Source organism: Anguilla rostrata, chromosome 2 (assembly GCF_018555375.3).
Source record: "Anguilla rostrata isolate EN2019 chromosome 2, ASM1855537v3, whole genome shotgun sequence".
Lineage (NCBI taxonomy): Eukaryota > Metazoa > Chordata > Actinopteri > Anguilliformes > Anguillidae > Anguilla > Anguilla rostrata.
Window position 1 is genome coordinate 62,213,838 of NC_057934.1, and position 15,000 is coordinate 62,228,837.

General features: G+C 49.6%; 1 protein-coding gene across 3 annotated transcripts in view; it reads left to right on the forward strand.

Moving 5' to 3' along the window:
- The window catches only part of LOC135248760 (voltage-dependent P/Q-type calcium channel subunit alpha-1A-like), a 152,303-nt gene that overhangs the window by 130,571 nt on the left and 6,732 nt on the right, over nt 1–15,000 (forward strand). The window contains exons 42-47 of one of the 3 annotated variants that reach the window (XM_064323670.1): nt 4,105–4,210; nt 5,737–5,844; nt 7,385–7,488; nt 11,407–11,492; nt 12,160–12,295; nt 13,213–13,326. In XM_064323670.1, the coding sequence (XP_064179740.1) occupies nt 4,105–4,210; nt 5,737–5,844; nt 7,385–7,488; nt 11,407–11,492; nt 12,160–12,295; nt 13,213–13,326 (654 nt within the window). Of the gene's footprint in view, nt 1–4,104; nt 4,212–5,736; nt 5,845–7,384; nt 7,489–11,382; nt 11,493–12,159; nt 12,296–13,212; nt 13,327–15,000 lie in introns of those variants that run through there. The other 2 variants (XM_064323671.1, XM_064323672.1) reach the window with 2 other exon arrangements.

Below are 15,000 nucleotides of genomic sequence, written 5' to 3' on the forward strand. Positions count from 1 at the left end.
GGTCTTCCTGTTGTGTTCCCGCCTTGGTTTTGGGCCATGCAGTGGCAGGATCAGTTACTGTGATATGTATCAGGTGCTCAGGCAAATGTCACCACCCTTAGGACTGGGGAGGAAGTGCCCGGCACGGGTTGCCTACAAGGTAGAAGGACCCTGAGGGGCAGCAGCGCTGTGTCTGTAGTGTTGGTGTTTTTTTGTTTTGTTTTTTTTTGGGGGGGGTGGGCGGGGCTGAGGGCGGAGGGAGGGACTGTGGGCGGGCCGTTGGTTTCTCCTTAGGGTCAGCTAGCAGACGGGTCCGTCCACAGGGAAGAGAGAACGGAGGGGCCTTCTCAGCTCTTCTGCACCGCGCCCCCCGTCTCGCACACACACACGCGTACGTGCACACACACACACACACACACGCACGTACGCACACACGTACATGCACATGCACATGCACATACACGCACACGCGCGTACGTGCACACACACACACACACACACACATGCACACACACACACACACGCGTACGTGCACACACACACACACACACACATGCACACACACACACACACACACACGCTCAGACACAAGCACAAACACACTCTCACTGTCCAACGCTTCCTTTCAAGTGCTAATCGGAGTACACTCCACCCAGCGGTCACAGAGAGGACTGTTAGGCCGCCTCCATTGGCAGCAAATGCACCTTCTTACAGTGCTGTTCTTCTGTTTGAGAATGACCAGAATGTAGACGTAAGCAAAACGTGAAGCAAATCCCCCAGTGTACACGAGATTATGTCATTTTTTTTGTTCTTTTCAAAAGCTACACACATTTTCCTGTATTCTTAAAGCTACAGGTGTAACATTTCAGGGCAAAAAATGTCAATTTCAAGCCCTCTTGGGGTAAATTTGTGACAGAGAAACACACTGTAAGTAGTCCCGCCGCAGCACAGGCGCCGACAGCGCTCGGACACGCTGTGCTTCGCGAAACGCACACGCGGAGACGCAAGTGTGCGTGTGCAGTGGGGTCGAGAAGGGCTGTGTGTGTTCAGTCCTCCGAGTCTCTCCTCCCTGCAGATGGCGCTATAGCGAGGTTTCCACGCGGACAATAGCCCAGTTCTCTGTCTCTCCTGTGCACACACTTCTACACTGTCACGTACACCCTTTTTTATTTCTGGGTAAGACTGACGAAAGGGAATATTGCTAGTTTTTTTTTAAGAAACATTCAAACTGGAGCCTGTATAATTATATTTGGATATAATAATAGAAACAAAAATAAAATAATACTAAAATAATAATAGCTGCAGAAAAACTAAATAATATAATTCACCCGGATAGACGATGACGATAATACTGCCCCCCCTCCCACCCCCCACCCCCCAAAAAAAGAATGAAAAATAATCAAAAATCAACTTCAGGGATCCCCTCTTGACCTAACGTGGATTTGGCGCAGAATTCGGCCGAACCAAATTCTTCCACCATTCCTTCGTTCCTTTCTGTCAATGCAGTTCTAATCTGTTTCCGGTCCCTTCTCTCTACATGCGGTGCCCGGTGCCCTCTCTCTCCTGCATGCCCGCCATGACACTGGCACCATCTCCACTCTTCACTCTCCCTACTTCCCCTCTCACCCACACTCTCACCTTGTCTGGCTCTTCACTGATGGAGATGCATTGTCACCAACCCACCCACCCACCCACCCACCCACCAGCCCTTAAAACTAGGTTCTCCGCCAGCTAAGTATGCCTGACTGCTGGTTACGGGAGGGGCGGGGCTGAATGTCCATGATATGATATCCAACCCCACCCATCCACGCCTGCAATTGGTTAAATACAATTTTGTCCTTTCAAATCTCTCCATTGGACTGGGTCTATAGGTTGGCCTTGACATCAAGCCCCGCCCTCCTGCAGCCTGCAGTAAGGTGCCTCTCCCGCCAGCCCCTCTCTCTGGCCCCTCCTACTTTGCCCCGCCCTCTCCACCCGGCCTGTCTATGCCCTATCAAGAGTCCCTGCCTAGTGCCCACCACTGCTTGGCCAGATCCCCCTTAAAAAAGAGATGATGTCCGATGAAGCTAGGTTTGCTCCTGGATTGACTTACATTTACGTAGTTTTTAAAATTCATGCTTCCATTCTCTCTCTCCTCTCTCTCTCTCTCTCTCTCTCTCCTTTCTTTCCCTTTCCTTTCTCATCTCTCATTTTAACCATCCTCTCTTCTTTCTTGAAACCCGTTCCCTTTGTTCCTTCCCACTCGTGTCTTACCACTCTTCCTTTCCTTTCTTCTTTTCCTTTCTGTCTTCTCTGCGGTCCTGTCTTCACCTGTCAGAATCGTTCTTCTGCTCATCTCCGTCAAACCTGAGCACACTCCTGATCATCTGGACAGTTTGAAAAACACGCTTTCCAAGCAGTGCATCTTTATTAAAGATCGTGTCTTTGGACAGGCCGGTTTCTCCATTTTTAGACTCTGGGCGACCCAACTCCCACCTCCCCCCCAGCTCCGCCCGCAATTCCCCTAAAAGGGCCTGCTCCGCCCACCCACTCCTCTCCCACAGGCTCGTGGTTGGGGACAATGGTACTCAGCAGCCTGCTGCTCTCACCAGATCTCCCCTCTTTTGCCGAGATGGTATGGCCCTCAGGCAAGATAGCTGTTCTGCGACTTACACCTCCATGCACTTGTTCTTATTTGAATTTTCTCTCTCTTTCTCTCTTTCTATCTCTTGCTCTCTCTCTCTCTCTGGTGTTTCTGTTTCTCCTTGTTCAGTCATTTCCCCTCTTCTGTTTGCCTCAGAAATCAATTATCACAAAAAATAACTACCCCTGTACCCCCCCGCAAAAACATATGTAACTTCATATCATATCATTCCCAGCGCTAAGTAGCATAGCTCTCTTGTTGTATCCATAACACTCCCTAATCCTGGTCAGTCAAACCAATTTCTCTTTTCTTTTCAATGAATGCTGCTCTATTCTAACCCTGTAGGTTGCATTGAGAGATCAGAGAAGCAGTATAGCACCATTTCTGTAGCCAAGCTATGAATGACTATCAGCTACAGTGTGTTTACTCACTAATGAACACACAGTGCTTTGTGTGCACGGCTGCACCGTTGCTTGGCCTGTGAACAGCGGTGTGTGTGTGTGTGTGTGTGCGCGCGTGTGCGCATGCGCGTGTGTATGCCCGTGTGCTCGCCCGTGCCGTGTTTGCGCTGCATGTTGCATGGGGGCCTTGGCATGGTCTGCTGCACGGCTGGGCTTGTTGCCGCGGCGACAGGATCAGCATCCCGAGCTAAGGGGCGATGCGTCGGGTTCGACTAACAGCATGCGCACCGCGAGTGCTCGGCGGGGGGGCGGGGGGGGGGAAACCAAAAAAAAAACCGGTAAACAATAGATAAAAACAGCGACCTTCCGATCCCTGCTTTTATTTATTGATTTATCGGTTGATTTGACTGAGGTGTCTGTCACTCAGTGCATATATATGAACCTCCACTGGGGGGCTCTATAGCTAAAACCCAAATCCACCCTCCCTGCCCTGTTCCCCTCCACCCATCCCCTCTTGAAAAGCGTAGATGCAGAGGCTAGCGATGCTGTCATTCTGTGCTGTGAGGGCCCCCTTTTTCAATAAAGCAGAGGCACTTTATTGAAATCTGTGCAAGCGTGTGCATTATTAAGAGGGTGTACGTGTGTATGGAAAAGTGTTCCATACACACAGGTGTGCATTAACGAGTCATTGGCTGTTTAATGATTTGGGTTTCAATGATACTGCTGTGTCAGGGACCCTGTAGACGCTCTCACAGACACACTGTAGATTACGGTCGCGGTGGCGATACGTCACCCTCGTACACACGAGAGGTAGGGGTAGCGAACGAGAGGAGGAGAGGAGAGAGGGAGAGAAAGGGAGTCACTGGCCTGTACAGCCTACAGACTGCAGGAAGTGGTTTAGGCGTGAAGAAAGCCAGGAGGAATGGCGGTACTGAGAGTCCTTCAGACAGAACCAACAGATAACAGATAAGGTGACCGCTGTCTATAGAGCTCCCCATTCCCCCCCCCCCCCTATTTTTGGAGGTTCAGAACTCCCCCCCCCCCCCCCCACCCCCCCATTTGACCACGCCCCCTTCACTATTGTTGATTGGCTTTCCACAGAGACTATTGCGGATGGATTTGCCCGTTGCCGATGACAACACAGTTCATTTCAACTCTACCCTCATGGCCTTAATTCGCACTGCGCTGGACATCAAGATTGCAAAGGGTACGGGAAGCTGTCCCACTCCCCTCTCAGTTTCTCTGCTCTGTCCCTCTTTCCAAATCTCCCTCTCCCTGTCTCCCTCTCTCCCTCTCCCTCTCTCTCTCTCTCCCTCTCCCTCGCCCTCTCTCCCTCTCCCTCTCCCTCTCCCTCTCTCCCTCTCCCTCTCCCTCTCTCTCACTCCCTTCTCAAGCATGCCCAATAAGGACGGGCCGGTGCGCTCTTGGATCCCAGCAGTTCGCTCCGTGATCCTTGTGAGAGCTCCTATTTTGGGTTTCTTCTCGTGACACCGGTGACACTCGTCTTCTTTATGGAGCAGCTGCCCGCTGCTCGACAAAGCCGTGGCAGTGACTCATCGCAGTGACTCACGGCGGCGTTGGCAGTTATAGATGCCGTCCTGTGCCTTCTGAGAGCCAATAAATTATTTTAACAGCTGTATCAGGAATCTGTAGTACCAGATTATAGAATCTACAATACCCTATGGTATATTTTACAACACACTATGAGAGAATATAAACCCTATGACAGAATCTACAACACCCTATGATAGAATTTACAATATCCTATGATAGAGTCTACAACACCCTATTATAGAATCTACAACACTCTATGAGAGAATCTAAAACAACCTATGGCAGAATCTACAACACCCTATGGCAGAATCTACAGCACCCTATGACAGAATCTACAACACCCTATGGCAGAATCTACAGCACCCTATGACAGAATCTACAGCACCCTATTATAGAAGCTGCAGTATTGCATGGTAGAGTCCACCATGCTGTATGACAGGAAGCATGGTCTCCTTGGTAAAGGGGGAGGGGCTGAGGGCACACAGCGCATGCTCCTCACTGGAGCTAGTCTCTCTGGCTCCCCCCCTTGCGGATCCACAGGTTTCCAGGCTTCTAGGCCGTTGGCTCAGGTGTGCTGACCTGTCTGTCCTGTCCCTGGCCAGCCCACCTACGCCTCCATGGGACGGTCTGTGACAAAGGCATCACTGAGATGCCAGCTACACTCATAGCCCCAGTCATGCGGACCTGCTCTCCGCCGTTTGACTTTAACAGAGCTGCAGTCCGTCCGTACAGTCCTCTACACGTATGAGCTGTGGAAGGCCAGTGTGTATGGACCTGGCAATGGTTAATGAAAATCATTTTTTTGTGTGTGAATGGGCATGTCTGCGTGATTGGCTTTTGTGTGTGTGTGTGTGTGTGTGTGTGTGTGTGTGTGTGTATATTCCTGCATGTCAACGTGGCTGCGTGGATCTATGGATGGTTGTGTGGTTGTGTCTGTGTGTTTGTGTGCGTGCGATGGTATGTGTGTCTGTATTTATGTGGTGTGTGTGTGTTCCTGCATGTCACTGTGATGGTGTGGATCTACGGATCCGTGTGTGTCTGTGTTTGTGTTTGTGTGTGTGTGGGTGTGTGTGTGTGCATGTGTTTGTGTGTGTGTGTGTGGGTGTGGGTGTGTGTGTGTGTGTGTGTGTGTGTGTGTGTGTTTGTGTGTGGGTGTGTGTGTGTGCATGCTGGGTGCAGGAGGTGCAGACAAACACCAGATGGATGCGGAGTTGCGGAAGGAGATGATGGCGATTTGGCCCCATCTCTCCCCAAAGACCCTGGACCTGTTGGTCACACCACACAAGTGTAAGTTACTCCACGGGAGTCGACCGGCCGTCCACCCACCTGTTACTCATCAGAGGAAGCTTCTCTCCCAGCCGGGTCCCAATCACTGCTCAGGACCCTCTGATCGAGCAGACACAGCCCCTCCCCTGATCCCGCCCACCTCTCATCTTAGCCCACCCCTTCCCCTCCTCAGTACCTCTCACCCTCCTCTAGTTCCATACCCCAAACAAGGTCTATCTAATACCGCCTCACACCACACCACTCCATACTCTCACACCATCCTGTCCACTTACTCCAACAACATGCCTTGGGCAAGAATCATCTGCATGCCTTCCTGCATTAACCATCCATACTGAAACCAGCCACTTCAGGAAGAAAGATCATCCTCCACAGGCCTTGATTCAATCCTAACTTGGAGAAAGCTTTGCTAGTTAAGCATGCATCTTCACTAACACAGCTTTGGCAAATTGAACAGTAGTCAAAATGGGCTTTGTACCAGTGTGTTTGGGAAGAAAAGCAGGGAACTAGTATTCACAATATTTGTAAGTGGAAAGTTATGGGCAAATGTTGAATCAAGGCCATCGTGTCCCATCTCATGGCAGAGTGAGTAAACTTTGTTCATGGTGCAGTCGAACCTAAGCTTCTCCAGACCTGGTCCACACCCCGCCCACCTGCGACCTTGCTTGCCTCTGTGTCTGCGATCAGGGGGGGCCTTGCTATAGAAAGAACCTCTATAGAAGTCTTTTCACTCCAGGGTTATGCTGAATAGGCTGGAGAGGACATTTGGTATTGTGTTCTGGTTTCAAACTAAACATGAAAGTCAGAGAAATAGCCAGAGTTGTAATTTAAAACTGGCCCAGATATTTCAAAAAAATTACTCAAATGAGTTTTCCTTTTTGATGCCTGTAGTTGACCTGGACACCACAGATTCTTGCTTTCTCTGAGTGTAATATAACAGGACTTAAGTTCATGTCCAGGTTAAATAGTTACTCAAATGGCTACTCCAGAGTGTTAAATTTTCTGGAAGTTTTTCTTTGTAATGTCGTACCATTAAGTGATCTTCTGTAGACCTGCTAGACCCATGGAACTTTTGGTCACTTTACTGTGGAGGTATGATCTGGCTTTTCTGTATTTTTTTGGGGCAGGTGTCTGTTTGTAGACATTCTGAAGTTCAGTCCTTTTTCCCCTGGAAGGATGCACAATACTGTCAACTCCAGATACCGGAAGCTCGACTTTGCTATAGCATAACATAAGGCATTAAGCTGCAGAATGTTGAACAGTACCCAGACGGCCACACAGTTACTCCTGTGTGATTATGACCGGCCCAGTCACAATAGCCACACTGCTGGCTATCCAACCACAGTAAAATGGCCTTGAATCCTCGGGGACCAATAATAAACCAAGATGAACTTTTTAAAAAAAATTAGGATCTGTCTGTGAAAAGACTATTGGCAATGTTTGTATGTGTGTGTGAGTGTGTGTGCTCCCCCTCTCCCATCCCCTTCGCTCAGGGTCCATCTCGCTGTCTCTAATTGCGCAGGTTAACTTGTCCTTCTCTCAGCAGCGACAGACTTGACGGTGGGGAAGATCTACGCCGCCATGATGATCATGGAGTATTACCGGCAGAGCAAAGCCAAAAAGATGCAGGCTCTCCGGGAGGAGCAGGTACTCCCCATGGTGACCCCCCCCCTCCCCAAACCCTCGCAAATGCAATCCAGCACCACCCTCCCCACCAACTGCAACACCCCCCCACCCCACCCCACCCCCAGCAATGTCCAGCCCTGTGCCTCCCTTTAGCAGGTCAATGGATAAGCTGATGGACTTCAGATGGCTGTTTGGTGAGCTAACAGGCTTTATTTGTGTATTGGGTAAGCCAATGAGCTTTAGAGAGGCATTGGATAAGCTGCTGGGTTTCCATTCCACTGTGCTACCATACAAAGACCTCATCTCTCATCTTCCATCTCTCGTTTAATCACTGGTAATCAATCGTAGTGCTGAACTGGTACAGAAACAAGACTAGGCAAGCCTAGTTTAGTCGGACCCTGAATAGAGCCCATCAGAAACTGGAACCTTTGACCCATGACTTTCTGTCCATGAATGGTACTGGATTATCTTTTCATGTAGGTTCCAGAAGATACTTCCTCTTTATTTAAATAAAGGTGAGCACCATACCTTGCCATACCTAGACAAGATCTCTGGCTGTCGATAGCCAACTAAGCTAGCTCCACTATTAAATGGATGTTAGTTAAGTAGCTAGTTGGCCATAAGCTGTCAGCACACCATTACGTGTTAGCTACCTGTAACCCCCCATTGAGCTATAATATAGAAACTAGTTAGCTAGCAAGCAAACTAGTGAATATTTTCGGGTGCTTTGAGCTTATCCAACAAAGATGCAATGAGCTGGAGGCTATTATCATAATACTTGCTAGATACCTATAGTACCTGCAACACAAACACCATTTCACGTCCACAGTAGCACTGATTCTCTGTCCTTTTATTGCACTCACCTGGTGTCGCTAGTGAAGATTAATACCGCCACCTACTGCACACCATCACTCGCGCCTGTTTGAACAATGGGGACACAGTGAGTCAGCAAGTCAGCCTGCCCCTCAGCCAGAGACATTCACTCTTCTTGACCAGCCATCAGGATCTGGCTGAAATGAATCCAGCCATTTTGCACTCATCGCTCATTCGCACTAAGATCAGTATTTGCTGCGTTGTATTGCTTTGCTGCACCTTGGCTGGCAGGGTTCTGTGGCACTTTGTGAAGCAGTGCTGTGGGTCTGTAGCTATGGCTCAATCAAAGACTGAACCCTGGGTGGGATTGGTTCAGAGTGCCTGGTGGAGCCCACCCCAGACTCCACAGTCTTCACCTCCCATATGCACTTTTCTTTAGCCCCATTCTGTGCACTCCAGTTATGGTAAATGGTAAATGGACTGCATTTATATAGCACTTTTATCCAAAGCGCTTTACAATTGATGCCTCTCATTCGCCAGAGCAGTTAGGGGTTAGGTGTCTTGCTCAAGGACACTTCGACACGCCCAGGGCGGGGTTTGAACCGGCAACCCTCCGACTGCCAGACAATCGGTCTTACCTCCTGAGCTATGTCGCCCCAGTTCTTCGTATCCTCGTCTACAGTGCTTCCCCATTCCTTACCGTTCATTTCATCAGCCGAGCTACGCTTTGCTTCCCTTCCTCTCTTCCTCTTCTTCCTCTCCCCCTCCTCCTCCTCCTCCTCCCCAGCTCCGCTCGGATTGTTGGAGTTGGGTGAGGTGGAATTTTCTGAATATGACAGTGGCCCCCCAGTGGACTATCAGTGTAACTGCAGCCTCCTGTGCCTAATTTTGCTGACAGCTCCCTGCTTTTGTCATTTCAGCATGATGTACTGCTACAGCAGAGATGGGTTTTCATGTGTTCAAGTGGTTATTGTACTGCTACAGACTAAGAATAGTAACAGAATTATGATAATAAATGGTGACAGAGAAATTAAATCCACGGTCATTTTTCACTCCTCTATGTACAGTGCCGAGGATGTCTGTCACAACTGAGGATGGAGGTGTTTGCATGGTATTAGATGGTGGGAAGGTGGGGGGGGGGTTCAGCAGAGTGGAATGGGGTTTGAATAGTGAATGTAGAGGGGTGTACTGTATGTACTGTTACCTAGAAAAAAAACGGAACTAACACAACATGGCTCTTGTCGTCTGTGACCACATTACCGCCCCCCACCCCCTCCCCGTATGCAGTACAGGTTTGGGGTCAGATCCATTTCAGTTCAGACAGTTCAGGAAATCATTTGAAACACAATTCAGGGATTGAAAAACACCCCATGAACAGGGATGGGCAAAGGAACATGAAAATTTATTTGGGCCTCCCAAACATTTATCCATAAACTACAATCAAACTGGTGAAAAAGCTGCATTGCATATTTTAAAACACATATTTTAAGAACATGTATACGAAAGACTCCCTGTCTCCGCACACATAGTTCTGTGTAGAGATTTCAGCCCGTGAATTAAGCATCAGTTCATTTTCTGAACTGACTGAGGTGAAACGAACTGAAACCCTGATACCATGCCAACTGTTCATTCATCTCTTTAAGGGCTGTGTCCACAGCCCCTGTGCTGTGATGTCATCCATGGCTTCAGTATCAGATGAATTAAATCTCAGTAAGGGGGGGGGGCTCACACAGAACAAGGGGGCGTACCGTAAATCCTGATAGTGAGGATGCAGGTTTTACAAAACTTTTTGGGTTATCTATCATATTTATCATATTAAAAAAATACCATGTTTGATACCTTTTGCCACAATGGCATTTTAGTTGCACTATCAATTCAATGTGTTTGCATTGTGTAATTGCTCCTCTATTTAATACAGTGGTGTGATGCACTTTGTAGCCACCAGGGTACAGTACATGTGGACTTTTGGAGCTGTGGACACCCCTTGTGTGGGTATTAAAGGGATGAATGACGAATGGGAATGCACTGGGCATTTTGGATTGGACCCCCTGCCCGTCCCCCGTCCCCCCACCCCCCCCCATCTCGCCTGGACAGCCCATTTCCATGTGGTCTCATGCAGAAGGTCCCGATGCCCCTGACTGCAGTGCTGGGTCCCGTTGCACCCTGTGTTCCTGTCAATCTCTTTTTTTTTTTTCCCCTTCAGCAGTTCCGTTCTTCATTTTCTACTTTTCACCCTTCCATCTCAGTTTTCATTTCCCTCTCTCCCCATCTCCTCTTGTGGTGGTTTCTGTCCGTTTCGTTCCCTGTTTTCTCTTTTCTGTGTCAAGGACTGTGTAACTTTGCATTTGGTTACACCCCCTCTGTATCGCATTGGCTAAAGGACTAACCTGACCTGTGTTTGAATCATGATCAGTCAGTTCCGCCTCATTTGATTGGTCAGTGTACGTCGGTTGCTGATGTTCTAACCATGATTTTTTTCCCCCATGCATGCTGTTTGACTCTGCCTGGCCTGTGTGTTGGGTCAGTTGGTTGGTCGACTGTTTGATTGGTTGGTTTGGTGTTGGTGTCTCCTGGTGTATCCGCTGGGCTGCTGAGGTCTGGAGGGTGCTGGGCTCTGGGTTTGCATAAGAAGGATGACAGTGTCATTCAGCTGATTGCAATGGAGTTGCAATCTCTGTTCCAGTAGAATTGTATTGTATAGTAATTGATTGTCACTCAGTCCATGTCCAATATCAGTTGGTGAGTGTCTGTCAAATATCAAATCAGCTAATTTCATTTCTTGGTTAAATTGTCACCCACCCAAGGCATGGAAGACCTCAGTGTAGCATGAACTGGTTACTTCCATCCAATTACTGGTAAGCAGGGTACAAATGAATGATCCACTGGCACCCACCAGACAGCACAGCCCCAAGAACTGCATTCAGAGACAAATGAATGATACGTGGTAAAGGACTTCATTTCCCAGAATGCCTCCGGAGTGACCCTTTCCTTTCTCCTGTCTGCCGTTTGGAGCCGTTCCATGTTCTCACACCGGATGTTGTGACTCCGTTTTCCCAGTAGTCTATGTGATACCAGCCGCAGGCCATGTTGTATCTCACACAGAATCGAACGCCATTAATGTTTCAGCGCATGGAGCCCCCTTCCCCGACCCAGGACGGTGGGCAGGGGGTCTGCAGTCTCCCAGAGCCACAGCAGGCACCCGTCAATGATGTGTGAGTTTCTCCCCCCCCTCCCCCCCCCCCACCTGATCTTTCTCAACTCAAAATGCTTTATTGGAATGTCTCTCTCTCTCTCTCTCTCTCTCTCTCATACGATCAAAAATAATTACACTGAATAATGTTACTGAACAAACTGATTCAATAAACTAGCAGTAATGAACTAATCACACGTAGAGAATAAAAGAGTTGCACAGTTACTGATGAATGTAGAGTCTCTCCCTGTCCCTCAGGCTGCGGCACACTACACAGTTTTCCCTCTTAAAGAGGGAAGTTGTTTCTGATTTTTAAGATTTGTTTTTTTTAACCCTAAGTTTGAAAAAAAAAATTGGGGTAATATTTTTCTCAAATTGTTCTGTATTTCTCACAGCTTGTAAGAAGCAAAAAAAAAAAAGAAGTAGAAAGTGTAGCTCTGTTTGCACTGCTCCCAGAGTGCAGTGGGAGTACAGTCCTCTGTGAGCGGCCAGGCCTGCCTGTGTCTACCTGTGTCTGCCCTTTTCAATGGCCAGGCTGTGCTCACCTGTACCTGTCCGTTGTCTCTCCCTCACTTTACCAAGTTTCAGCTCAGTTTAAAGCATTGCTAAAGTGGGGAGAGGGGTGCGTGTTTTGATGGTACGTGTTGCGGAGGGGGGGGGCACTATCGCTGACTGGGTCTGTCTCTCAGTCCCCTGGAGGGGGGGATGACGGGGAGCCAGTCCTGGGTGACCACGCGGGCGCAGGAGATGTTCCAGAAGACGGGGAACTGGAGTCCGGACAGACCGCCCCCGGACGATCTGCACGACAACCGCCACAACCCGCAGGTATCCACGCGCACCACTCTGAACTGGGACACGCTATTAAATCCTCCATCTGTAGTGCAACACATTAATGCAGGTTAAAGGTGTTTTCCTCCAACTCAATGTGTGCGTAGACCAGGTAGGCCTGTATGGACCCTGAGTAGATAAATGGCTACGTGTACTGCCTCAGATGTGATGTGTTGTTACTCTGCTTCTGCTCAAGCCCCACCCGTTTCACTTCCCGTTGGCCAGACAACAACCAGGTCCTCCGGACCCCGTCGTCTCCCCTCCACCGATTCCCCAGCACTGCGTGCGTCACTTTGTCCTCACTCTCGTTTGCTCACTCTCTTCCTCTCTCTCTCTCTCATCGGCCACACTCTCACCGTCCTCGGAGTTCATCTCATGCCCAGTCACCAGTCTCCCGCTCATTCTCTCTCTCTCTCTCTCATTGTCTCTCTCTCTGTAGCCCCAGTCCCAGTGGACTCTCATCTCAGTGTGGGCACAGTGGAGACAGCATGCCGTAAATTCCACACGTACAAATGATGCCGCAGTGTCAATGGCCCCAGTTCAGTAAAGCAATTAACTGCAGTGTCTTTGAACAGTGAGCGGCAGGGAGCTGGGATTTGGGTTTCCTTCCTCTCTGGGAATTGAATTCCTCTGATCGGCTCATGAGCTCTTATCTTATCTTGACACGCGTGTCTGTCGGGGCGGGGAACACGTTAGCTGTCAGCGTACGCTGCAGCGCCCCCTGGAGTGCAGTTCCCCTCCGTCCCCTGCAGTAAGGGCCTGAGCACGCAAAGCTCTGGCAGAGCAGCTTTACTCAGCGGTGAGCGTGAGAAGGCGGGCCTGTCTCTCTGGCCCCACCCACACCCAGGCCCCGCCCGCTCCGGTGCCCCGCCCAGGCCGGCAGCGTGTCACAGCCTCTCCCTGTGTTTCCGCAGACGGTAGAGATGAGAAAGATGGGGAGGGACGGTCGGTCGGACAGTGGGCTCTGTCTCCCCATGGAAGCGCATGGGAGGGCCGTTTCCATGCCCGGCCTGTCAGCCGACAACCAAGTGAGCACCTCCACCCTCTCACACCCCCGCCCGTCCACCCCAACCCCAACCCCCACCTCTCTGTTCCTCTCTTTCTTTCCTCTTCTTCCCCCCCCCCCTCCATCGCATCCCACCCACGGCCCTACCACTCCGCCTCCCATTCCAACCTGATCGCTCCGCACCCCAACGGCTGCCTCAAAAGGACGTTTCCCCACACTGCCACACCTTTAACGACCACTCTATATTTACCATGGTTAGCCAGGGCTCTTGGATTTTTTTCCACTTTTGGAAGATTTTGGTAGTTTGTGCCCCCCACTACCCCCCCCCCCCATATATTTGGTCCAGGGGTTAGGGTGGTGTGGGACAGGGTCTCTCAGCATCTCTCCAGTCCTTCCTGCTGTCAAGTTTGGACTAATAGGACCCTGCAGTCTCTTTTTCTTTATGGAAAAGCATGGGGGCGGTTAGTAGAACAAACCCCATTAGCTGTCTTTCGGATGGAGATGGTGCGGAGAGCGTGACTCGTCCAGGTGAAGTGGGAGGGCAGACTGTGGTGTCCCACCACAGACCAGCCCCACCCTGCCCCCCATACCCCATTCCTGTCTGTGGTTCCCCCAGTTCCACCTGTATGCAGTACCATTCTCACATGAGCTATTATCCCAGTGAGGGCTGTGGTCACACACACACGCATTTACAAACACACGGACATATGCACATACACATACACATGCACGCCTGCACACACAAAAAAACGCACACATATACACATGCACATGCACACACACACACACACACACACACGAACACAAAAGCACACACATGCATGTACACGCATGAGCGCACACACAGTCACTATTGCAGTAGTGTCTCCTTTAACTCCTTCCCTTGCTCAAATTCCAAAAGCTCTGCATAATCTTCCCCCTTTTGCTCTTGGTCTCTCCTGCTCTCTGTCAGTTACTCTTGCCCTCCGGGTGTATCTGTGTGTTGTGGCTTCAGAAATGATGTCCTTCAATTACAGGTGTTTGCCTCAGCAGGTTTGGAACTGGTTCATACAGGCAATGCAACCCATATGTCCCCACCAGTTTTGATATTCGATGGTGCTGTACCTGCTTCTTTTGCTGCCAAAACGGGAATCTCTGTGGAACCCTTCCTCTGATAGTCACTGGTCCAGCTTATGCTCACGACTGCAGACACAGATCCCCTTTAGAGTCTGAAGCTGTGGCATAACTATTTCTGAAAGGCTCACACAAATATCACGAGTGGCCTGTGCAGAATTAAGTCTGAGAATCTGTGTGTGTGTGTGTGTGTGTGTGTGTGTGTGTGTGTGTGTGTGTGTGCGTGCGTTTGTGTGTGTTCCTTACCCTCTTCACCCTGTGACAGCCTGCTTCTCTTACACTGCCTCTGCTTCTCAGTGTGTGTACTCTGCTATGGTAAGTGTCTCTCTCTGTCTTTCCTTTCTCTTTCCTTCTTTATCTGTCTAGCTCTTGCACACACTCATTCACGCACATCCTCTCTCTTTCTATGTGGACCTATCTACTGTGTCTGTGTCTAACAGGGATCTCTCTTCTTCTCTTTCACTCCCTTTTTATTTTTAATCCCTTCTTATCTTCTCCTCACTCCTGTTTCTCCTGATGGCTCTTCCTGCCCATCTTCCCTCTCCCCTCTTTTTTGACTCTTCTCCCTTCCCTCTCTTATTCC